We start from the raw sequence: 24,599 nt of genomic DNA, 5'->3' as shown, positions 1-24,599 counted from the left end.
ACGCTGATATAATCATGTGTATTGTGAATGACGCTGATATAATCATGTGTATTATGAATGACGCTGATATAATCATGTGTATTGTGAATGACGCTGATATAATCATGTGTATTGTGAATGACACTGATATAATCATGGATATTGTGAATGACGCTGATATAATCATGTGTATTGTGAATGACGCTGATATAATCATGTGTATTGTGAATGACGCTGGTATAATCATGTGTATTATGAATGACGCTGATATAATCATGTGTATTGTGAATGACGCTGATATAATCATGTGTATTGTGAATGACACTGATATAATCATGTGTATTGTGAATTACGCTGATATAATCATGTGTATTGTGAATGACGCTGATATAATCATGTGTAGTGTGAATGACGTTGATATAATCATGTGTATTGTGAATGACGCTGATATAATCATGTGCATTGTGAATGACGCTGATATAATCATGTGTATTGTGAATGACGCTGATATAATCATGTGTATTGTGAATGACGCTGGTATAATCATGTGTATCATGAATGACGCTGATATAATCATGTGTATTGTGAATGACGCTGATATAATCATGGATATTGTGAATGACGCTGATATAATCATGTGTATTGTGAATTACGCTGATATAATCATGTGTATTGTGAATGACGCTGATATAATCATGTGTAGTGTGAATGACGTTGATATAATCATGTGTATTGTGAATGACGCTGATATAATCATGTGCATTGTGAATTACGCTGATATAATCATGTGTATTGCGAATGACACTGATATAATCATGTGTATTGTGAATGACGCTGATATAATCATGGATATTGTGAATGACGCTGATATAATCATGTGCATTGTGAATTACGCTGATATAATCATGTGCATTGTGAATTACGCTGATATAATCATGTGCATTGTGAATTACGCTGATATAATCATGTGAATTGTGAATTACGCTGATATAATCATGTGCATTGTGAATGACGCTGATATAATCATGTGTATTGTGAATGACGCTGATGTAATCATGGGTAGTGTGAATGACGCTATTTTGTTCAGGGCGGGTATAGCTTAAGCTTATATTCTTCAATTCCTTTAGTGTACGTCATCTCTCTTTATTCTATATTTGTGTGGCTCTAACCTGAATTCGTAATGAGGGATACTGAAATTCAGATATGGCATATTATCCCCAATATAGGGACCAATGGTAAAAGCGTTCAAATGCTGACAAAATGGCCGACATTCTATAAACCATTACCATCATTTTCTCAAAAATGGAATGGCAACCTTAAAATTTGAATAATGGATAAATTCTGGGTGTTTTCTTTGAGCATGCTTCTAACTTAATACGTTGCTCATAACAAATACTTGGATAATTCCAAGTGTATAACATCAGAGTCAACCGCCTCGCGTTAATCAAATTCTACAAGCACCCATCACTATAGTTGTACCATTTTTTACTAGCGCTTATCGTCCAAAGTTCCCTACTTGCGTCGCCATTCAGTCCGGTTACTGGATTCCATACCCCTGGTATACGCCACGAGTGTAATTAGCACAGTACCAATTGTAATATATTTTCTATTGTAAGACACGAGAGATCGCTATGTCAATATACGTTGAATTCCCAATAGAAAACACCTACTTTACCGGGCATGCAGTGATATCGGCCCATTCACTCTAGTTACTCTACAGTCATTTACAGAAAGCTGGGGTCAAAGATGAGTATCATAGCTGTGAGTTGTCCACACAATGGTCGCAGCACATTACATTGGTATAGCAAAGAGTTGGCCGTGTCTTCATGTATGTACATTGTACGTGCGTAGAACCTAAGGGGAAAACGCATACTCTGGTAAGTTTGACAAAAACGTCTATAGTGTTCATCGAAAAAGTTCAACATTGGGAATATAGAACGGCACTAAAAAGTTGATAATATGTGGTCGACCGTCCTCTTTTTTGAGAGTTGCTAACACCATAGTATATTGACCAAATGTGTTCCAAGGCCCACCATCCACAAACACACACACACCGACAAACCAGTGACAGTTGAATGTACGATCATACTTCATTGAGGTCGGAAAGCCTTGTCGAAGTGTGCTCAACTCCCTAAACATACATCTATCAAAATCATGTCAGATTATATTATATGTATAGCGTTCGCTATTCTGTATGCAAATGTATAAGGCTTTGTCACATTACAATACGTTTGCCGAAGCCAAATGAACAAGGACAGTTGTTCTATATATGGCTATTGCACTTCCATTTGCGCCCAGATTCACCATATACATCTGTGTCACACTGTATACTATGTTATCGGCTTCGCGTTACGGGACCGAACTAATTTCTTGCGATAAGTTCCGACCATTACATGGCAATTATCAATAGGGCTTTTGTAAAATTGCCTAGTAATGGTATATGAAGTTGTTTCTGCGTATCGGCGTCTCCGTGCAACTCAGTGAGGGTCACCATGTGTATACACGCTGTCTCCATACGGTATGAGCAATGGAACCTACGTCAATATGATAAATAACGTTAGAGGCGAAGTACGTGTTCGAAGGAAAGGACATTTGTTTGCAATGTTTATATAAAGGGACAGTGTTAACAACATCAATGTGAAAGATATTCAAGATTCCATACATTAGCTGTCTTGAATGCCCTTCACGCACATGACTGCAATATGCCAGACAATACTTGCAATTGCACGTATATACTTGCAATGGTACTTAAGTTGGTCATTCCCAACCAATCCAATATGAACACAGTCTCCAAAAAGAGAGAATAAAAAAGTCTCAAATCAGTTAAAATGCAAACTGAACGTATACGCGACAATCCTTTTAAACAAGCGTGCGTGTATGTATGATGAGTATCACAAAAGGTTGAAAACACATCGCTACACCTATACTCTAGTCGCCGCGAGGCTTATCGCCTGCAGATAGGCTGGAATAGTGAAAAACAGTTCGCGCACGATATACATTAAACAAAGATGCAAGTAAACATGTAAATAATCATGTGACTAAAACACATATACAATATGCGTCCGTTGACTAGAGTACGAATGAGGTAGAGGTTTCAGTGATCAGATTCCTTAGTACGGGTTCATTTACTGGTTGGCGTGGTGTGTGGTTTGATCGGATACACCAGGTGAGTGGCGCCTGTAGCATTTACAAACATTAGTGTAGTATATACAGTTCAATATTCCCAGAAAGGGATATATATATACGCTTATCAGGGGTGAAAATCAGCTTTTACCCAGTACTCCGACCAATTAGGTAATCATCTCGCCACACATTCAAGTTAATTTAGAGTATTATCCTATTGGCCACAGTTTCGGAACACAGAAGGCTCTTCCAGGCTTCTGGATACTACAAAATAGAAAATATGTATATACAATTTGATTGTTCGGCGTTCTTCTTATCTGCATATAACAGACTATAGAAAACAGAAAATACGCACTTGTGTTGAGATCTCATTACGAATTCACAGAGACGCTGCCAGTGTTTTTGGACACCTTGTGTTTTGACAGCGGGTAGTTTGACGGATCTACCCCAGTAGCTGTCATGGCCAAATGACAACTTTCAACATGCCGAACAACCGCCGCGGCACGACTTGAGAAATATGTTCTCAGGGTCATGGACCCTACAATTAGACTACCAAAGCAGTTGTCCTCGTTTGAGTACTTGTATATTTTAGATGTCGTCCACTTTCCACATTCGCATTATTGCAGAAACAGAAAAGAAATTGATTATACGTGCGAGTACAGGCAGTTGCTACCCATTGATCTCCATGTGATACAGCGAACCTAGTCTATATTTGCATCTCCCCTGCTTAAAATCATTTCTAACCTTCTCTTGGGTAATATAGGTATCACAGTCTTAATCTCCAATGTATATTTAGAACCATCACTGTTAACAAGTATATCGGGACCGATAGGTTTGATCAAAATATCTCCTCCGATTACATATTACGTTGCTTATAGCTGGGGACAATCGATGCCGCTATACACACAGAAATGCCGACAAGGCACATCAATATACGATGGTTGTGTCTCCACATGACGAAGAGGGAGTGTGTGATGGAGCCTGGCAGTCGAGGTTGGCCAGGTGTCTCCGCCCCTACCATCTGACACCACGTTGAAATCCAGGCACACCTGAAAATTGACAATTCATATACTTGTCATGAGGCGCTTACAATAGACAAAGCGACTACTTGTTTCAAAGTAAACTCAATATTGGAATCGTTATGTAAAGTGTACATTTCCGAAAACAGCAAAGCCTTTCAATTCCACCATAGTTGGTGAACTCAAAGCAGACCGCACACGCCCGTGTGATAGAAAACAGTCCCGTATCTTGCGTCTCTAAACAGCACAACGTGAAAACTGAGATCCGCCGGCGGTCACTTCTAAAAAAAGTAATTCTTAGCAACATGCAATGGAAAAGAACTATGTTTATATGGCTTGTTAATTTTGAAAGAAAAGTGGCTTTAAACAGTATTACAATTTGTAACGGTTGGGGTGATTCGTTCAATATCGGCTACTTTATTAATGTAAAAGGGGGCAATTCTTAGTTCTTATTCGTGCAGAATAACGACTACCGCATTACGTTTCATAACACTGGGACCCGGACGACGAGGGTTATCACACGACAAGCCGAAGATTGTGCGGAGACAGCGATGTCGCCCACAATTGACGACTCAAACTGGGGATGCCTATACGGTGCCCATGATGTAGTACTCTACACGACAGGAATGCTCACATCGTAATATTCAAGAATCCAATTAATGTTGTTTTGAATGCGTTTGTAGATAGAACCTGCAAATATCGACATCAGTAGTTCTGGAATGATTTTTTTATTTACTTTTACACGCCGGACCAATTGCATTTACATTGCATACCATGTTGGCATAGGAGATCGTAATGAGTACTTGGAACAGGGAGGGGGATATTAGTGGCGAGTTTATCCTATTAACTTATCTACCTCTATAGTAGTTAGTCGGGCACTCGGTAAGGAGAGAGAACGATGAAAGATGTGGAAGTGTCACGTTACTTCCTGGGGGTTTCAAGCGATAACACCGCGTTGATATTGATGGCTGTTTATACACTATAAAGAGTAAATGCTATTTCACTAATTGGTGCGGAGAACACACTTCATATCGTTCTCACTCACGTAATGGAATACATCGGCACTGGAAGACGTGTTAGAAATCACGAGCGTACTCGCGATGATAGCGTAGCCAATCGGCAATAGATTTATCTCTCGTCGACCAATTGTCGGTACATGGTGGTGAGGGGTGTGGCTTCGTTCATGCGTCCCCTTTAATAGTGACTAGCAGTTTGTACAAGTTAACAGGAGAAAACTGTCAACTGCCTTTGAACGGACAACGGGTATACAATAGTACTGCGAACGCACACCTATCTGTATGCGCCAGTCGACATTAACACTTCATTTTATATCCGTCTATTATATTATATTTCTATAGCTGACATGGGAAACACCATTATATCTTACTGGAAGGTTTCGGACCTACTGTCAATGGGATGAAACGTACACGAAGCGAGTAGCGATAGTTAACGGCGACATGGTTTCGTTAGTGCGGTCGAATATTATAGTTAGGTTGGTGTTTATAATTACAGTTTTTCACCCAATATGCCAGAGCAAACCATTGCTACAGAGACTACGTACACAGGTAAGAATTACAAACTCCATCACTTGGTGCGTTTTATCTCACTATCTGGTTCGATTTACAATCGTTTCACTCTTGGGTTTTGGGTTTACCTACAACTTCCTCTATATAAATGACCTTCTTGTATATTCTTGGCCTACTGTTTGTTCTGTAAAAGATCTATTTGCAATCCAATTCATAACGTCTGTAGAGCATCTTCTGGCGACGTTGGTTCTGTACCGTGTATGAAAACAAGTGAGGTGCCTTATTTTCAGTATAGCGTAGACCCAATGCTGCTTTTACGGACCCATTGTTTTCGTCGTGGATTATGGTTTACCGTAGCCTCTGTTGTCCTGTCTATGGGGTCTTACAACTGTTTTCGCAAGACCTTCCAAATAAAATGGGGGAATTAACACGGTCGATTTTGTCAGATTATATTAGTACAATAGCAAGTGTTTTCGACAATGTATAAAGTTTTCGTTGGAGATAGAGAGATGCGACCACTGATGGTAAATTATATGAGTTTGCGGACGAAAAAATATATTGCTGATAATTAAAAGGTCAGTAAGTATGAATACATGTCAACATGTTGCAAAACAGTGTCAGAGGAAATTCATGATAACGTTAAAACGGAGAGTTTGACAAGACGTCGGCAGCTGTTTCTTCTAGCACCCGTGCTAAAGCCAATGTTTCCGTTTGAATTCGCTTGGATGGTGATGGTGTTATCAAGAGTCAGTCGGCTCTTAGATACAGAGTGGAACCAATCAACCGTCATCAGATGTTTTATGTCGTTCTCTTGTGAACAAAAATATGAATCCCGATTCATCCACCTCAATGCTTATTACGTTTCCGTTCAAGGCGTTTGGACAACATACAATTTAGAGAAATATCAAATGACATACATTTTCACATTTATCGAGCGTGAGCGTGGAAGTACTAGTAGCAGTCATGCTGCGACTAAATTGTCTCGGACTATTACGATTCGCGGATCACTGTCCTCGAAAATATGCAAGTAATCCTTCCGCTGTCACATTGCCATCATTTAGTTCGTCTCTAAGGCCATTTAGACCTTCAGTCGGCAATCATTCAACGTGCAAGGCGGTGCCGAATGTTGACTTCCGACATTTCCAAGACGGATGAGCAAAGCTGTCGAATATATATCTGCTTTTTTTTGTTTTGTTTTATTATTAACTGGATAGTCCAACACAGTAGATTCTCCCCGTGGGGATTATATCGGTTCTCAGAACAGTTTGTGATTGTCCAGGATCATCGGCGGCGAACTTCAAAGCAATTAAGTACCGTGCACGTAGAATAAAGAAGCCGCAGAAAAGAAATCAACACGCTGTAATCGGGAAACCTGTTTTTGATTTCTCCCGCAAATTTCATGTTCACGAATCGGAAAAACACGTCTCATTAACCGACTATTCAGGGCTATATCCCTAGCAACATTTTGTCATGCTTCGAAGAAACCATGGAATGCGTTTGCAACTACCGAACAATCTTCAACTTCCCAGCATACATTGCCTGACATCGTACATCGCCCCTTCGACGGAAGCAGTGGCGATGTCCGACACGTGGTTGGGGTCACAGAAGGAAATGGGAATACTGTAATTACTGGACCTCGTTGCTAGTTTTTAATAAATAATTTAATTGGAATTGACACAATCAGCCGTTGTTTATTGTACGGTGGTCCAATTTAACGGAGGTTGGTTGATGTTAACCCACACGCATAAATAAGAGATGCAAAATAACGAAGATATTCCAAATATAAATCAATTTCAGATTGAAGTGTGCAAGAAATCACTAGGGGACAAAAACTGGTTTATAAGGAGACACGCATCCTTTGAAGTTTAATTTTAAATGAGGCAGTGTGCTGACCCAACGCAGTGAATAAGTTTCAGCTAATCAATCCCTGGGTGGTGATACAACCGTAATATTAGAATAGTGACCCATTTTACATTTAAAGATAATGCCACTTAGATTACAACAATAACACTATATAGCATCCAATTATTACTCACTGAAGACGCGCTGTCACTAATCAGTTGATTCTACAATGTTTATCTATACGGCGTACATAACAATCTCATCACAAACTTTTTTGCTACGACATGAAATGAATTCCGGCATTGAAATGTTGTTTTGAACCCACGACTCATATACTAGTAGTTGGCACTTTAGTTCTCGGCTAGCGTACACCATGATTATGGGCTGGGTGTAATTCCGTGCACGTGTCCGTGTTCCCGATATGTGATGACGCCACATATCATGTGATCAATACACGCATGTACTAGTATACTAGTATTAATCGTACTTATTCTGTTTCATTTCAGGGATTGAGGGACAGTTCAGGAAAAGTAAATGTCAGGCGAAGGGAAATTCTGGGAAAACATTCATCTACATATTTACATGGTATCCAAGTTGAGGAATCATTGAAAAGGAGCAATTTTGAAAATGTAATTGATAAAAATATTAGAAACATCAGGACTCCAAGTGAATATATGATCGAGGAAGGGACATATATTAAACCTCGCACACGGCATCGCAGGGAGTCGGGGGTTGGACCGAGTCGTGATAATGAACGTAAAAGGGGACGGACGGAGGTGGTAGAAGAATTGCCTCGTAGACACAATCATGGGCGGACAAAGGGGAAAAAACGAAAACGTGAAAGAAACAGAAATCGTGAGAGAAGGAAAGGAAATAAGAAAGAACGGAATACAGAGAAAAATAGAAAGCACGAATTAGAGGGACGGGTTGGTGTAGACTTGTTTGACGAGACAATAGAAAGGAAACATCCTCCAAAAAGTGAACAAAGGGACGACCCGACGTTAGGTGACGTGGACAAACACGACCAGGATTATGTTTACGACTATTTGAGCGAAGACAACAGATTCGCACCAAACATGAAAGGAAAAAAAGAAACAAACTTGATCTCTGAAAACGATTCTGCACCGAAAGATTATGCCAAGTTATTTCAAAACAGTGATTTGGCAGAGCTTGGATCACCGGATTTGACAAGGACAAACCCTAATATTGAAGTTACAATTGAAATTCTCCATGAAAACTATACGGAAATGGAGAAGGATAACCGCGGGCCGAATGACTTCCCTGTCGGTCAAATCATTGACTTTGAGGAGCTAGCCAATGCATTCCAGAATATCGGAAACCCGGGTGGCACGGAAGACAGTGAAAAGACGGATGTTTTGATAAATAGTGACGCCGACATTGACGGGATGAAGACCACAGGAACGCAAACGACGTTTCCGCAGGATGACATTAATCTTCTGGATAATATTAGGACTAGTTCACCGCGGGCATTCACGGAACAGAGCGATGAATATGGCTTCTCGCAAACAGACACTTATCAAGGTAGGAATGTTTGTAACAATGATAATTAAACCTAGCTGTGTTCAAGTATGATATCCACTCTTTCCCAGTGACGAATTTAAAATAATGTTTATGACTGTGGTATACGGGGCGTGACCACGTGTATTGTACAAATGCGTCATTTACACCAATCATAACACAGTGAGCACAAACAACGCATTTTAATATGCGGTGCGCAGAAAACAAGATTAGTCAACTAGTCAAGCGTATGTCAGTTTTCAAAGACCCGTAAATAATTACTCCAGTTGTATTCAGTGGTTCTCATCTCCTCGCACGTTTCTTTGTAGGCGTTATGGGAGGGCAACAATTGGTCGATTTCGATAGGGTTACGGGCGACTGGAGCGAGTGGATTGAATGCAGTGTTACATGTGGAGGTGGCACTAAACGCCGACAAAGAAGTTGTGGCAATTCGTGCATTTCAACAGAGACTCAGGACTGTATAATTCAACCGTGTCCAGGTAAATATAACGTAACGCCGCGCAAACATGAGTTCGCTGAATGATCCAGACTACCCACCCCGCCAGAAATGTTGGTCCGCCCCTTATATACACATGATTAAATTAGACTACGTAGCGACATGGTAGGGATATGAACAATTCGAATAATAATAACAATAACATACAAATTGTAAAATAATAACTTATAAGGATATTTATTTATTTATTTATTTATTATTAACAAAAGCGATATAGACAACTTCAATAAAAAAACGTCAAATTGTTTGTAAAAGAGTATTTTTAAGTTGATAGTTGATGTTGCTGTCTTATAGTAAAACTGAACTAGACGTAATGGCATATGTAAATAAAGTATCAAGATAACGACGCGGCCCGGCCAACAACATGATTGCGGACTTGTTCAAGTGTCTACACAATGGCGCCTGTCTAACACCAATTGCGGACTTGTTCCTATAAACGTAGATTCAGAGTCTGGATGTACATCCACACACTGAATAATGCATAACACGAAATAAACACAAGTATTGAATGACCACCACTCAAGTTTCTTGAATTTGATTTTGATTTGAGGAACTTAACCGCATGTATATGCATTCCACGATGTGTGAAGATCTGCCGCACAGACGGCGATCAAATACTGCCGACGTTATAGACGACATAGATGACCACCTGGCGGCCACATTGGATAAGATAACTGAATCGCTGACCAGCACATGTAAACCATTATTTTTCGAACAAACTCGGCAAACGTATCTCCATATACAATAAATGGAAATAATACAACAAATGGCTACCAGTCGGTCATTTTGAATTAAATGGCATATCGTCACAAGGCAACACAATATTATACACTATGAAATGACAACCCTTTGTAGTTTATGACTACAGACGACTGTGACCGTTTAATTTATTTTGTATAAATGGAGCAGCGTACTAATCAGGAATGGCTTTATACATAACGTATTTATGAATAGTATCATTATTCACATCATGTTATTTTTATGATTCTGTTTCAGAAGAAACGCCAGAGTCCGATAGTGAGCCTGGTGATGCAGACGCTATGGTAGAAGAACAGTTTGGCCTACTCACACACCTTGCTTCGTTCACGGATGATTTAGGTGAACATTCACTCACTTCAATTTAATCTCCCTACCACCACCACCACCACCACGATCTAGTTCCGAACCTTGGCCGGCTAACACGCGCCATGCTTGCGTTCACATCGGCTGAGTAACAGAGGTTATTCTCTTGTTGTGCCGATTTGTCCAATTTCATGGCGACATGCACAATATAAATGACATCCGCTCCGACCGGTTGATAAGATTTTGATGACCAATATCACTCACGACACTATAGATAAATCCCACCCATGCAATTTTGAACTTTTAGTTAGGGTAATACGATATGAAGGTGCCAACATACCGGAAAAGTTATTTCTTGTAGAGCACTCCTTGAATAGCGAACCCTTTTCACTTGGCCTTGGTCGTTTCCTTCACTTCACCCCTCCAGCCACATAAACTGTTTTCATTCCAACTTCCTACAACAGTTGCTAACATCCATTTCGCTAATTTGCTTATTGATGTTGCATTACTTTGTTAAACGAACAAAGCAGGGTGCGAACAAACACACCGGCCGGATACAAGAATATCACGTCACATTTAAAAAAGCAGCCCAAACCATGTAACTCTCGCATGCAGGATTTAATTTAATTGATTCTAATTTATGCTTTCAGAACACGACAGCTGTGAGGCATGGATGACCTGTAAGAACGAATTTCTCCTCTCGTATCTGTCCAGATTACAGGAACTACCGAGTTGTCCATGTGTCTACCCCATCATCATTGCACACAATAGCAGCATTTGGGATCAACAAAAACAAAAAACGTTTAATTGGATGGATGCGAGTGGCGAGAAGCTAAATATCTACAAACCCACAGCTAGCCACTGTATTCGATCTAAACTATCCGTACAAAGTACCAGTCTAGCTGCGCAACACTGCTGCTATGATAGCGATATGATTCTTATCACTCGGGGACCAGGCGCGGGGACGCCTAATCTCATAAGTACAGAAGTGTCGTATGAATTACATTATAAAATTGACATCATGCCTTGGATACACTGTAAAGGTGACTGGACTCGGTATAACCAAGTCAGACCACCGAATAACATGGCTGGCTGCATCGAAAACCCAGACACGCGAACATTTGTTAGACTGTACCAAGAAGCAAAAATATATTAATTTCCACTGTACCGTGGAAATATGAAAAGATGAAGACCAAGACAACATCTACATAATGAATTGTTGTGTAATAACGCGAAGGAGTGCGTTCAAGTAATATATAAATCATGCTGAAAAGCCTTGGAATGAGTCTGGTGTGTTTCTTGACCGGGGCTTGAATTCGAAGGTGCGAAGAACGATATGGCCGTGTTAAACTGGCGAATCACCTAGTTTCATCTTCACTACTTGTGAAAGGATTTGTCAACCTTGGTGGCTGCTGCTAAATTAACTAATTATTTGTGTTGTGACAATATATACAATGTCAAATAGGCAATGAAATTAAATAAAACTGCATTTAAACAAATAGGGACAAATTCTATGAACACAAGTATAAAAACACATCAGTGCCCCTGAACATAGATGGCGCTGTTTAACCACCATGGAGGGAGATCCTGCAAATATTGCATTACAATCGTTTCAAGAGGTCTTAATATTTTGCGATGAGTATACAATAGCTTGGTCAACTGATCATCAAATAACAGAACTTAATGGCCCAGTGTGGCATTATCGTGAAATTGATATGTTACATTACAATTAATGGGTGTACATGTTCAGTAAAAATGTTAATTTATTTTTAATACGTTTTTTCATGCATACATAATGTCCACTTAATATATCAGTGTGACCTTCCTATCACGCGGACCCACTAGAGGAAGTAGTGTTTTTATTTTCAATTTATTTATACTATTTAACACATCAAATATACATGTATATAGAGAAAGTAGACATGAAGTAATAAGTTTGTTACTCAGGGTTTTTGCATGCAATGACTAATCACCAATGGATTATAATACAGATATCTCAATGTCAGTGTTTTATTTCTCTTAAAATAGATCAAATTCTAATTTTCATTCAAATCAAAAACTGGAGCAAATCGAATCAGTAAAATGCCATTTGAGAACAGAGTTTCTTCACAGTGAGAGAAGCCCATATTAAAGTCTCATTCTAAATTCACAAATAGGTGAAACACCGCACCCAGAATAAGCGAAAACATGGAACGTGTTAATAGTCGAACAGCCATCAGGTGTTCCACGTACAGTTAAGATCTCTGATATGTCTAGTTTGAGATTTTCCTTGTTTCTCGTATTAAAAGTGGTACAGTTTCCAGAAAAATAGAGTTTAATAATCAGAAAAGAAAGATGATATACATATTTAAAGAATAATCAGTTAGGTTTTATTCTTTTAAAGAATGAAACACAGTATATTACAACACCACATGACTAAAATCTCCCTGTTCCTTTCTTTCTCTAAAGCAGAGGGCGTGCCATGGGTTGTCTTCACAGTCCCACAAGTCAATATATCCTATAGTGATACAATGCAGTATTTCACATGAACAAGAGAATGATTAAAATAAATATAGTTTTATTTTGAATAAATTATACATAACAATTTGTGCAGAATGGCTATAGTAATTTTCTTTAGTATTTAGATTATATAGTGGTTACTTGATGCAACATATAAAAATGATTATCCGAAAGTTGCGTACAGTTGAATGCCATACATACGAGACTGTACAACTGTGCATGCGATACGTGCCACTTTACCAACCGAGGTGAATTTCTTCCTTATTTCTTCATTCTGAAATCCACCAGACAAATTCATATTTTGTTCTGGCATTAGATGTGGTGGTACGCTATAAGAGCAGATTTGTTTGAAGGACTGGCAAGAAACTTATTCCATTTGGCACCTGGGCGTCGTCAAAAAACTTGTGGACATACGGCTCTGTATTAAATTGACACCTACCTCTCTCAGCAACTTTCACAAGGTCTTGATCGTCATATCGGCCAAAAACATCGGAAAATTTCCCTTGCAGTTGAAAAAATCGTGACAACAAACCCACATGGCTTGCACTTAAGTCTTAGGTCTTAATATGCGCTGTACATATTTCCATTCATTGCTTGAATAACGGCCATGAACCCTCGCATAAACAGAATTTTCCTTTTTATCATGTTTTTCCAAAGTCACTGCTGCTCTCGACTCCCACCACTCCTTTCTTTGTCTATTGCATGCTTCATTCTTCAAGGGAGAATGACACTGGAACATATGTGATAGGCTGGCTCACAAGGCCAAAAAACAAACAAACAACTTATGTTGCCTTCAAGTCGGAAAATTGAAAAATTAGGTCGGTCGGTCGGATTTTTTTAAACTCGTGAAAACTAAGGGTATTGTAAATAGCCGAGGTATATGGGAAAAAACGCGACCCGATATTTCATATTTTTCGGTCGGTCGCTGAGGGCAACAAAATATTTTTTTTTTTGGCCTTACGAACTCCATATTACACTCTTTATACTTGCTTGTGCATTTTTCAGTGCTCTACTAGTACGAAACACAAACTCTGGTTTCAGGTTGGCTTTGGTGGTATGTCCACTAGTTAACTTTGATTGCTTTATCATGTCTGAAAATCTTAACATCCATCTGCTTATTGCAAAATAGAAATCTTGACAACCACTTTTTGACAAAGTTAGACTGGACAGAGGAAGTATACTGCTTGTGACCAGTATACAATGCAGTAATCAGAGACTGTTGAGTAAAACGTCTGTCATGTGTCACTAGATATCGTTTACCAAGGCATGCACCTGAGTATACTTCTATAATAAGGACTATCTTCCCAAAGTTAGGTCTATAATGCCAATTGAGTGATGCCAACAAGAGATAGATAATATTATCCCTGAGTGGTGCCAACACAAGAGTGAGATAATATTATCCCTGAGTGGTGCCAACAAGTGAGAGATAATATTATCCCTGAGTGGTGCCAACATAAGAGAGAGATAATATTATCCCTGAGTGGTGCCAACACAAGAGTGAGATAATATTATCCCTAAAGCGATGCCAACATAAGAGGGAGATAATATTATCCCTGAGTGATGCCAACATAAGAGTGAGATAATATTATCCCTGAGTGGTGCCAACAAGTGAGAGATAATATTATCCCCGAGTGGTGCCAACATAAATGGGAGATAATATTATCCCTAAGTGATGCCAACATAAGAGTGAGATAATATTATCCCTGAGTGATGCCAACATAAATGGGAGATAATATTATCCCTAAAGTGATGCCAACATAAGAGGGAGATAATATTATCCCTGAGTGATGCCAACATAAATGGGAGATAATATTATCCCTAAAGTGATGCCAACATAAGAGGGAGATAATATTATCCCTGAGTGATGCCAACAAGAGAGAGAGGGAGATAATATTATCCCTGAGTGATGCCAACATAAATGGGAGATAATATTATCCCTAAAGTGATGCCAACATAAGAGGGAGATAATATTATCCCTGAGTGATGCCAACAAGAGAGAGAGGGAGATAATATTATCCCTGAGTGATGCCAACATAAATGGGAGATAATATTATCCCTAAAGTGATGCCAACATAAGAGGGAGATAATATTATCCCTGAGTGATGCCAACAAGAGAGAGGGAGATAATATTATCCCTGAGTGATGCCAACAAGAGAGAGATAATATTATCCCTGAGTGGTGCCAACATAAGAGAGAGATAATATTATCCCTGAGAGGTGCAAACATAAGAGAGAGATAATATTATCCTTGAGTGGTGCCAACATAAGAGGGAGATAATATTATCCCTAAGTGGTTCCAACATAAGAGGGAGATAATATTATCCCTAAGTGATGCCAACATAAGAGTGAGATAATATTATCCCTGAGTGGTGCCAACATAAGAGAGAGATAATATTATCCCTAAGTGATGACAACATAAGAGTGAGATAATATTATCCCTAAAGTGATGCCAACAAGAGAGAGATAATATTATCCCTGAGTGGTGCCAACATAAGAGTGAGATAATATTATCCCTAAGTGCTGCCAACAAGAGAGAGATAATATTATCCCTAAGTGATGCCAACATAATAGGGAGATAATATTATTCCTGAGTGGTGCCAACAAGAGAGAGATAATATTATCCCTAAAGTGATGCCAACATAAGAGAGAGATAATATTATCCCTAAGTGATGCCAACAAGAGAGAGATAATATTATCCCTAAGTGATGCCAACATAATAGGGAGATAATATTATCCCTAAAGTGATGCCAACATAAGAGGGAGATAATATTATCCCTGAGTGATGCCAACAAGAGAGAGATAATATTATCCCTAAGTGATGCCAACATAATAGGGAGATAATATTATTCCTGAGTGGTGCCAACATAAGAGAGAGATAATATTATCCCTGAGTGGTGCCAACAAGTGAGAGATAATATTATCCCTAAGTGATGCCAACATAATAGGGAGATAATATTATTCCTGAGTGGTGCCAACATAAGAGAGAGATAATATTATCCCTGAGTGGTGCCAACATAAGAGAGAGATAATATTATCCCTAAGTGATGCCAACATAAGAGTGAGATAATATTATTCCTGAGTGGTGCCAACATAAGAGAGAGATAATATTATCCCTAAGTGATGCCAACATAAGAGTGAGATAATATTATCCCTAAAGTGATGCCAACAAGAGAGAGATAATATTATCCCTAAGTGATGCCAACATAATAGGGAGATAATATTATTCCTGAGTGGTGCCAACATAAGAGAGAGATAATATTATCCCTGAGTGGTGCCAACATAAGAGAGAGATAATATTATCCCTGAGTGATGCCAACATAATAGGGAGATAATATTATTCCTGAGTGGTGCCAACATAAGAGGGAGATAATATTATCCCTAAGTGATGCCAACATAAGAGAGAGATAATATTATCCCTAAGTGATGCCAACATAATAGGGAGATAATATTATTCCTGAGTGGTGCCAACATAAGAGAGAGATAATATTATCCCTGAGTGGTGCCAACATAAGAGGGAGATAATATTATCCCTAAGTGATGCCAACATAAGAGTGAGATAATATTATCCCTGAGTGGTGCCAACATAAGAGAGAGAGATAATATTATCCCTAAGTGATGCCAACATAAGAGTGAGATAATATTATCCCTGAGTGATGCCAACAAGAGTGAGATAATATTATCCCTAAGTGATGCCAACATAATAGGGAGATAATATTATTCCTGAGAGGTGCCAACATAAGAGAGAGATAATATTATCCCTGAGTGGTGCCAACATAAGAGAGAGATAATATTATCCCTAAGTGATGCCAACATAAGAGTGAGATAATATTATCCCTGAGTGATGCCAACATAAGAGAGAGATAATATTATCCCTAAATGATGCCAACATAAGAGTGAGATAATATTATCCCTAAAGTGATGCCAACAAGAGAGAGATAATATTATCCCTGAGAGGTGCAAACATAAGAGAGAGATAATATTATCCCTAAGTGATGCCAACATAAGAGAGAGATAATATTATCCCTGAGTGGTGCCAACACAAGAGTGAGATAATATTATCCCTAAAGCGATGCCAACATAAGAGGGAGATAATATTATCCCTAAGTGATGCCAACATAAGAGAGAGATAATATTATCCCTAAGTGATGCCAACATAAGAGGGAGATAATATTATCCCTAAAGTGATGCCAACATAAATGGGAGATAATATTATCCCTAAAGTGATGCCAACAACAGAATAGGTTTGCAAACAAACTATACAACAACAGGATACGTTTGCAACAAACTATACAACAACAGGATAGGTTTGCAACAAACTATACAACAACAGGTTAGGTTTGCAACAAACTATACAACAACAGGTTAGGTTTGCAACAAACAATACAACAACAAGTTAGGTTTGCAACAAACTATACAACAACAGGTTAGGTTTGCAACAAACTAAACAACAACAGGATAGGTTTGCAACAAACTATACAACAACAGGATAGGTTTGCAACAAACTATACAACAACAGGTTAGGTTTGCAACAAACTATACAACAACAGAATAGGTTTGCAACAAACTATACAACAGGTTAGGTTTGCAACAAACTATACAACAACAGGTTAGGTTTGCAACAAACTATACAACAACAGAATAGGTTTGCAACAAACTATACAACAGGTTAGGTTTGCAACAAACTATACAACAGGTTAGGTTTGCAACAAACAATACAACAACAGGTTAGGTTTGCAACAAACTATACAACAACAGAATAGGTTTGCAACAAACTATACAACAGGTTAGGTTTGCAACAAACTATACAACAGGTTAGGTTTGCAACAAACTATACAACAACAGAATAGGTTTGCAACAAACTATACAACAGGTTAGGTTTGCAACAAACTATACAACAACAGGTTAGGTTTGCAACAAACTATACAACAGGTTAGGTTTGCAACAAACTATACAGCAACAGGATAGGTTTGCAACAAACTATACAACAACAGGATAGGTTTGCAACAAACTATACAACAACAGGATAGGTTTGCAACAAACTATACAACAACAGGATAGGTTTGCAAACAAACTATACAACAACAGGATAGGTTTGCAACAAACTATACAACAACAGGATAGGTTTGCAACAAACTATACAACAGGTTAGATTTGCAACAAACTATACAACAACAGGATAGGTTTGCAACAAACTATACAACAACAGGATAGGTTTGCAACAAACTATACAACAACAGGATAGGTTTGCAACAAACTATATAACAACAGGTTAGGTTTGCAACAAACTATATAACAACAGGTTAGGTTTGCAACAAAGTATACAACAACAGGTTAGGTTTGCAACAAACAATACAACAACAGGTTAGGTTTGCAACAAACTATACAACAACAGAATAGGTTTGCAACAAACTATACAACAGGTTAGGTTTGCAACAAACTATACAACAGGTTAGGTTTGCAACAAACTATACAACAACAGAATAGGTTTGCAACAAACTATACAACAGGTTAGGTTTGCAACAAACTATACAACAACAGGTTAGGTTTGCAACAAACTATACAACAGGTTAGGTTTGCAACAAACTATACAGCAACAGGATAGGTTTGCAACAAACTATACAACAACAGGATAGGTTTGCAACAAACTATACAACAACAGGATAGGTTTGCAACAAACTATACAACAACAGGATAGGTTTGCAAACAAACTATACAACAACAGGATAGGTTTGCAACAAACTATACAACAACAGGATAGGTTTGCAACAAACTATACAACAACAGGTTAGGTTTGCAACAAACTATACAACAACAGGATAGGTTTGCAACAAACTATACAACAACAGGATAGGTTTGCAACAAACTATACAACAACAGGATAGGTTTGCAACAAACTATATAACAACAGGTTAGGTTTGCAACAAACTATATAACAACAGGTTAGGTTTGCAACAAAGTATACAACAACAGGTTAGGTTTGCAACAAACAATACAACAACAGGATAGGTTTGCAACAAAGTATACAACAACAGGATAGGTTTGCAACAAACTATACAACAACAGGATAGGTGTGCAACAAACTATACAACAACAGGTTAGGTTTACAACAAACTATACAACAACAGGATAGGTTTGCAACAAACTATACAACAACAGGATAGGTTTATAACAAACTAAACAACAACAGGATAGGTTTGCAACAAACTATACAACAGGTTAGGTTTGCAACAAACTATACAACAACAGGATAGGTTTGCAACAAACTATACAACAACAGGATAGGTTTGCAACAAACTATACAACAACAGGATAGGTTTGCAACAAACTATACAACAACAGGTTAGGTTTGCAACAAACTATACAACAACAGGATAGGTTTGCAACAAACTATACAACAACAGGATAGGTTTGCAAACAAACTATACAACAACAGGTTAGGCTTGCAACAAACTATACAACAACAGGATAGTTTTGCAACAAACTATACAACAAGTTAGGTTTGCATCAAACTATACAACAACAATAGGATAGGTTTACAACAAACTATACAACAACAGGATAGGTTTGCAACAAATTATACAACAACAGGTTACGTTTGCAACAAACTATACAACAACAGAATAGGTTTGCAACAAACTATACAACAAGTTAGGTTTGCAACAAACTATACAACAACAGGTTAAGTTTGCAACAAACTATACAACAACAGGGCAGGTTTGCAACAAACTATACAACAACAGGATAGGTTTGCAACAAACTATACAACAACAGGTTAGGTTTGTAACAAACTATACAACAACAGGATAGGTTTGCAAACAAACTATACAACAACAGGATAGGTTTGCAACAAACTATACAACAACAGGTTAGGTTTGCAACAAACTATACAACAACAGGTTAGGTTTGCAACAAACTATACAACAGGTTAGGTTTGCAACAAACTATACAACAACAGGATAGGTTTGCAACAAACTATACAACAACAGGATAGGTTTGCAAACAAACTATACAACAACAGGTTAGGCTTGCAACAAACTATACAACAACAGGATAGTTTTGCAACAAACTATACAACAAGTTAGGTTTGCATCAAACTATACAACAACAATAGGATAGGTTTACAACAAACTATACAACAACAGGATAGGTTTGCAACAAATTATACAACAACAGGTTACGTTTGCAACAAACTATACAACAACAGAATAGGTTTGCAACAAACTATACAACAAGTTAGGTTTGCAACAAACTATACAACAACAGGTTAAGTTTGCAACAAACTATACAACAACAGGGCAGGTTTGCAACAAACTATACAACAACAGGATAGGTTTGCAACAAACTATACAACAACAGGTTAGGTTTGTAACAAACTATACAACAACAGGATAGGTTTGCAAACAAACTATACAACAACAGGATAGGTTTGCAACAAACTATACAACAACAGGTTAGGTTTGCAACAAACTATACAACAACAGGTTAGGTTTGCAACAAACTATACAACAGGTTAGGTTTGCAACAAACTATACAACAACAGGATAGGTTTGCAACAAACTTTACAACAACAGGGCAGGTTTGCAACAAACTATACAACAACAGGATAGGTTTGCAACAAACTATACAACAACAGGATAGGTTTGCAACAAACTATACAACAACAGGATAGGCTTGCAACAAACTATACAACAACAGGATAGGTTTGCAAACAAACTATACAACAACAGGATAAGTTTGCAACAAACTGTACAACAACAAGTTAGATTTGCAAACAAACTATACAACAACAGGATAGGTTTACAACAAACTATACAACAACAGGATAGGTTTGCAACAAACTATACAACAACAGTTTAGGTTTGCAACAAACTATACAACAGGTTAGGTTTGCAACAAACTATACAACAGGTTAGGTTTGCAACAAACTATACAACAACAGGTTAGGTTTGCAACAAACTATACAACAACAGGTTAGGTTTACAACAAACTATACAACAACAGGATAGGTTTGCAATAAACTATACAACAACAGGTTAGGTTTGCAACAAACTATACAACAACAGGATAGGTTTGCAACAAACTATACAACAACAGGTTAGGTTTACAACAAACTATACAACAACAGGATAGGTTTGCAACAAACTATACAACAACAGGTTAGGTTTGCAACAAACTATACAACAGGATAGGTTTACAACAAACTATACAACAACAGGATAGGTTTGCAACAAACTATACAACAACAGGTTAGGTTTGCAACAAACTATACAACAGGATAGGTTTGCAACAAACTATACAACAACATGATAGGTTTGCAACAAAGTATACAACAACAGGTTAGGTTTACAACAAACTATACAACAACAGGATAGGTTTGCAACAAACTATACAACAACATGATAGGTTTGCAACAAACTATACAACAACAGGTTAGGTTTACAACAAACTATACAACAACAGGATAGGTTTGCAACAAACTATACAACAACAGGATAGGTTTACAACAAACTATCCAACAACAGGTTAGGTTTGCAACAAACTATACAACAACATGATAGGTTTGCAAAAAACTATACAACAGCAGGTTAGGTTTACAACAAACTATACAACAACAGGATAGGTTTGCAACAAACTATACAACAACAGGATAGGTTTACAACAAACTATACAACAACAGGTTAGGTTTACAACAAACTATACAACAACAGGATAGGTTTGAAACAAACTATACAACAACAGGTTAGGTTTACAACAAACTATACAACAACAGGATAGGTTTGCAACAAACTATACAACAACATGATAGGTTTACAACAAACTATACAACAACAGGTTAGGTTTGCAACAAACTATACAAAAACAGGTTAGGTTTGCAACAAACTATACAACAACAGGTTAGGTTTGCAACAAACTATACAACAACAGGTTAGGTTTGCAACAAACTATACAACAGGATAGGTTTGCAACAAACTATACAACAACAGGATAGGTTTGCAACAAACTATACAACAACAGGTTAGGTTTGCAACAAACTATACAACAACAGGTTAGGTTTGCAACAAACTATACAACAACAGGTTAGGTTTGCAACAAACTATACAACAACAGGTTAGGTTTGCAACAAACTATACAACAACAGGTTAGGTTTGCAACAAACTATACAACAACATGATAGGTTTGCAACAAACTATACAACAACAGGTTAGGTTTGCAACAAACTATACAACAACAGGTTAGGTTTGCAAACAAACTATACAACAACAGGTCAGGTTTACAACAAACTATACAACAACAGGTTAGATTTGCAACAAACTATACAACAACATGATAGGTTTGCAACAAACTATACAACAACAGGTTAGGTTTACAACAAACTATACAACAACAGGATATGTTTGCAACAAACTATACAACAACAGGTTAGGTTTACAACAAACTATACAACAGGATAGGTTTGCAACAAACTATACAACAACAGGTTAGGTTTGCAACAAACTATACAACAACATGATAGGTTTGCAACAAAGTATACAACAACAGGTTAGGTTTACAACAAACTATACAACAACAGGATAGGTTTGCAACAAACTATACAACAACATGATAGGTTTGCAACAAACTATACAACAACAGGTTAGGTTTACAACAAACTATACAACAACAGGATAGGTTTGCAAACAAACTATACAACAACAGGATAGGTTTGCAACAAACTATACAACAACAGGTTAGGTTTGCAACAAACTATACAACAACAGGGCAGGTTTGCAACAAACTATACAACAACAGGATAGGTTTGCAACAAACTATACAACAACAGGATAGGTTTGCAAACAAACTATACAACAACAGGATAAGTTTGCAACAAACTGTACAACAACAAGTTAGATTTGCAAACAAACTATACAACAACAGGATAGGTTTACAACAAACTATACAACAACAGGATAGGTTTGCAACAAACTATACAACAACAGGTTAGGTTTGCAACAAACTATACAACAGGTTAGGTTTGCAACAAACTATACAACAGGTTAGGTTTGCAACAAACTATACAACAACAGGTTAGGTTTGCAACAAACTATACAACAACAGGTTAGGTTTACAACAAACTATACAACAACAGGATAGGTTTGCAATAAACTATACAACAACAGGTTAGGTTTGCAACAAACTATACAACAACAGGATAGGTTTGCAACAAACTATACAACAACAGGTTAGGTTTACAACAAACTATACAACAACAGGATAGGTTTGCAACAAACTATACAACAACAGGTTAGGTTTGCAACAAACTATACAACAGGATAGGTTTACAACAAACTATACAACAACAGGATAGGTTTGCAACAAACTATACAACAACAGGTTAGGTTTGCAACAAACTATACAACAGGATAGGTTTGCAACAAACTATACAACAACATGATAGGTTTGCAACAAAGTATACAACAACAGGTTAGGTTTACAACAAACTATACAACAACAGGATAGGTTTGCAACAAACTATACAACAACATGATAGGTTTGCAACAAACTATACAACAACAGGTTAGGTTTACAACAAACTATACAACAACAGGATAGGTTTGCAACAAACTATACAACAACAGGATAGGTTTACAACAAACTATCCAACAACAGGTTAGGTTTGCAACAAACTATACAACAACATGATAGGTTTGCAAAAAACTATACAACAGCAGGTTAGGTTTACAACAAACTATACAACAACAGGATAGGTTTGCAACAAACTATACAACAACAGGATAGGTTTACAACAAACTATACAACAACAGGTTAGGTTTACAACAAACTATACAACAACAGGATAGGTTTGAAACAAACTATACAACAACAGGATAGGTTTGCAACAAACTATACAACAACAGGTTAGGTTTGCAACAAACTATACAACAACAGGTTAGGTTTGCAACAAACTATACAACAACAGGTTAGGTTTGCAACAAACTATACAACAACAGGTTAGGTTTGCAACAAACTATACAACAACATGATAGGTTTGCAACAAACTATACAACAACAGGTTAGGTTTGCAACAAACTATACAACAACAGGTTAGGTTTGCAAACAAACTATACAACAACAGGTCAGGTTTACAACAAACTATACAACAACAGGTTAGATTTGCAACAAACTATACAACAACATGATAGGTTTGCAACAAACTATACAACAACAGGTTAGGTTTACAACAAACTATACAACAACAGGATATGTTTGCAACAAACTATACAACAACAGGTTAGGTTTACAACAAACTATACAACAGGATAGGTTTGCAACAAACTATACAACAACAGGTTAGGTTTGCAACAAACTATACAACAACATGATAGGTTTGCAACAAAGTATACAACAACAGGTTAGGTTTACAACAAACTATACAACAACAGGATAGGTTTGCAACAAACTATACAACAACATGATAGGTTTGCAACAAACTATACAACAACAGGTTAGGTTTACAACAAACTATACAACAACAGGA

The 24,599-nt window shown here is 37.6% G+C and overlaps 2 protein-coding genes across 2 annotated transcripts in view; one reads left to right on the top strand and one right to left on the bottom strand.

Annotated features, from left to right (window-relative positions):
* Positions 1-1,700: 1,700 nt before the first annotated feature.
* LOC144359245 (hydroxyacyl-thioester dehydratase type 2, mitochondrial-like) overlaps positions 1,701-24,599 on the bottom strand; it is a 41,866-nt gene continuing 18,967 nt past the window's right edge. Inside the window, exon 3 of the mRNA XM_085495320.1 lies at positions 1,701-1,833. Coding sequence (XP_085351446.1) covers positions 1,733-1,833 — 101 coding nt within the window. The 3' untranslated portion in view covers positions 1,701-1,732. The remainder of the gene's footprint in view (positions 1,834-24,599) is intronic.
* Positions 2,500-12,502, top strand: LOC100374621 (isthmin-1-like). Its single transcript, XM_002734140.4, has 7 exons — positions 2,500-2,547; positions 3,053-3,145; positions 5,480-5,686; positions 7,996-9,031; positions 9,337-9,507; positions 10,521-10,622; positions 11,237-12,502. The coding sequence occupies exons 1-7, from the start codon at positions 2,500-2,502 to the stop codon at positions 11,740-11,742; spliced, it is 2,163 nt and encodes a 720-aa protein (XP_002734186.3). The 3' UTR covers positions 11,743-12,502.

Source organism: Saccoglossus kowalevskii, chromosome 2 (assembly GCF_978046115.1).
Source record: "Saccoglossus kowalevskii chromosome 2, keSacKowa6.1, whole genome shotgun sequence".
Classification (NCBI taxonomy): Eukaryota; Metazoa; Hemichordata; class Enteropneusta; family Harrimaniidae; genus Saccoglossus; species Saccoglossus kowalevskii.
The sequence above is the reverse complement of the archived record's forward strand: the minus strand, read 5'-3'. Positions and strand labels throughout refer to the sequence as shown.

Excerpts from the sequence above, each read along its gene's own strand:
- LOC100374621 (XM_002734140.4), top strand. The coding sequence starts at position 2,500 with ATGAGCAATGGAACCTACGTCAATATGATAAATAACGTTAGAGGCGAA. Across the intron at positions 2,548-3,052 it reads TAAATAACGTTAGAGGCGAA|AGTACGAATGAGGTAGAGGT; the intron begins GTACGTGTTCGA and ends TCCGTTGACTAG. Across the intron at positions 9,508-10,520 it reads TATAATTCAACCGTGTCCAG|AAGAAACGCCAGAGTCCGAT; the intron begins GTAAATATAACG and ends ATTCTGTTTCAG.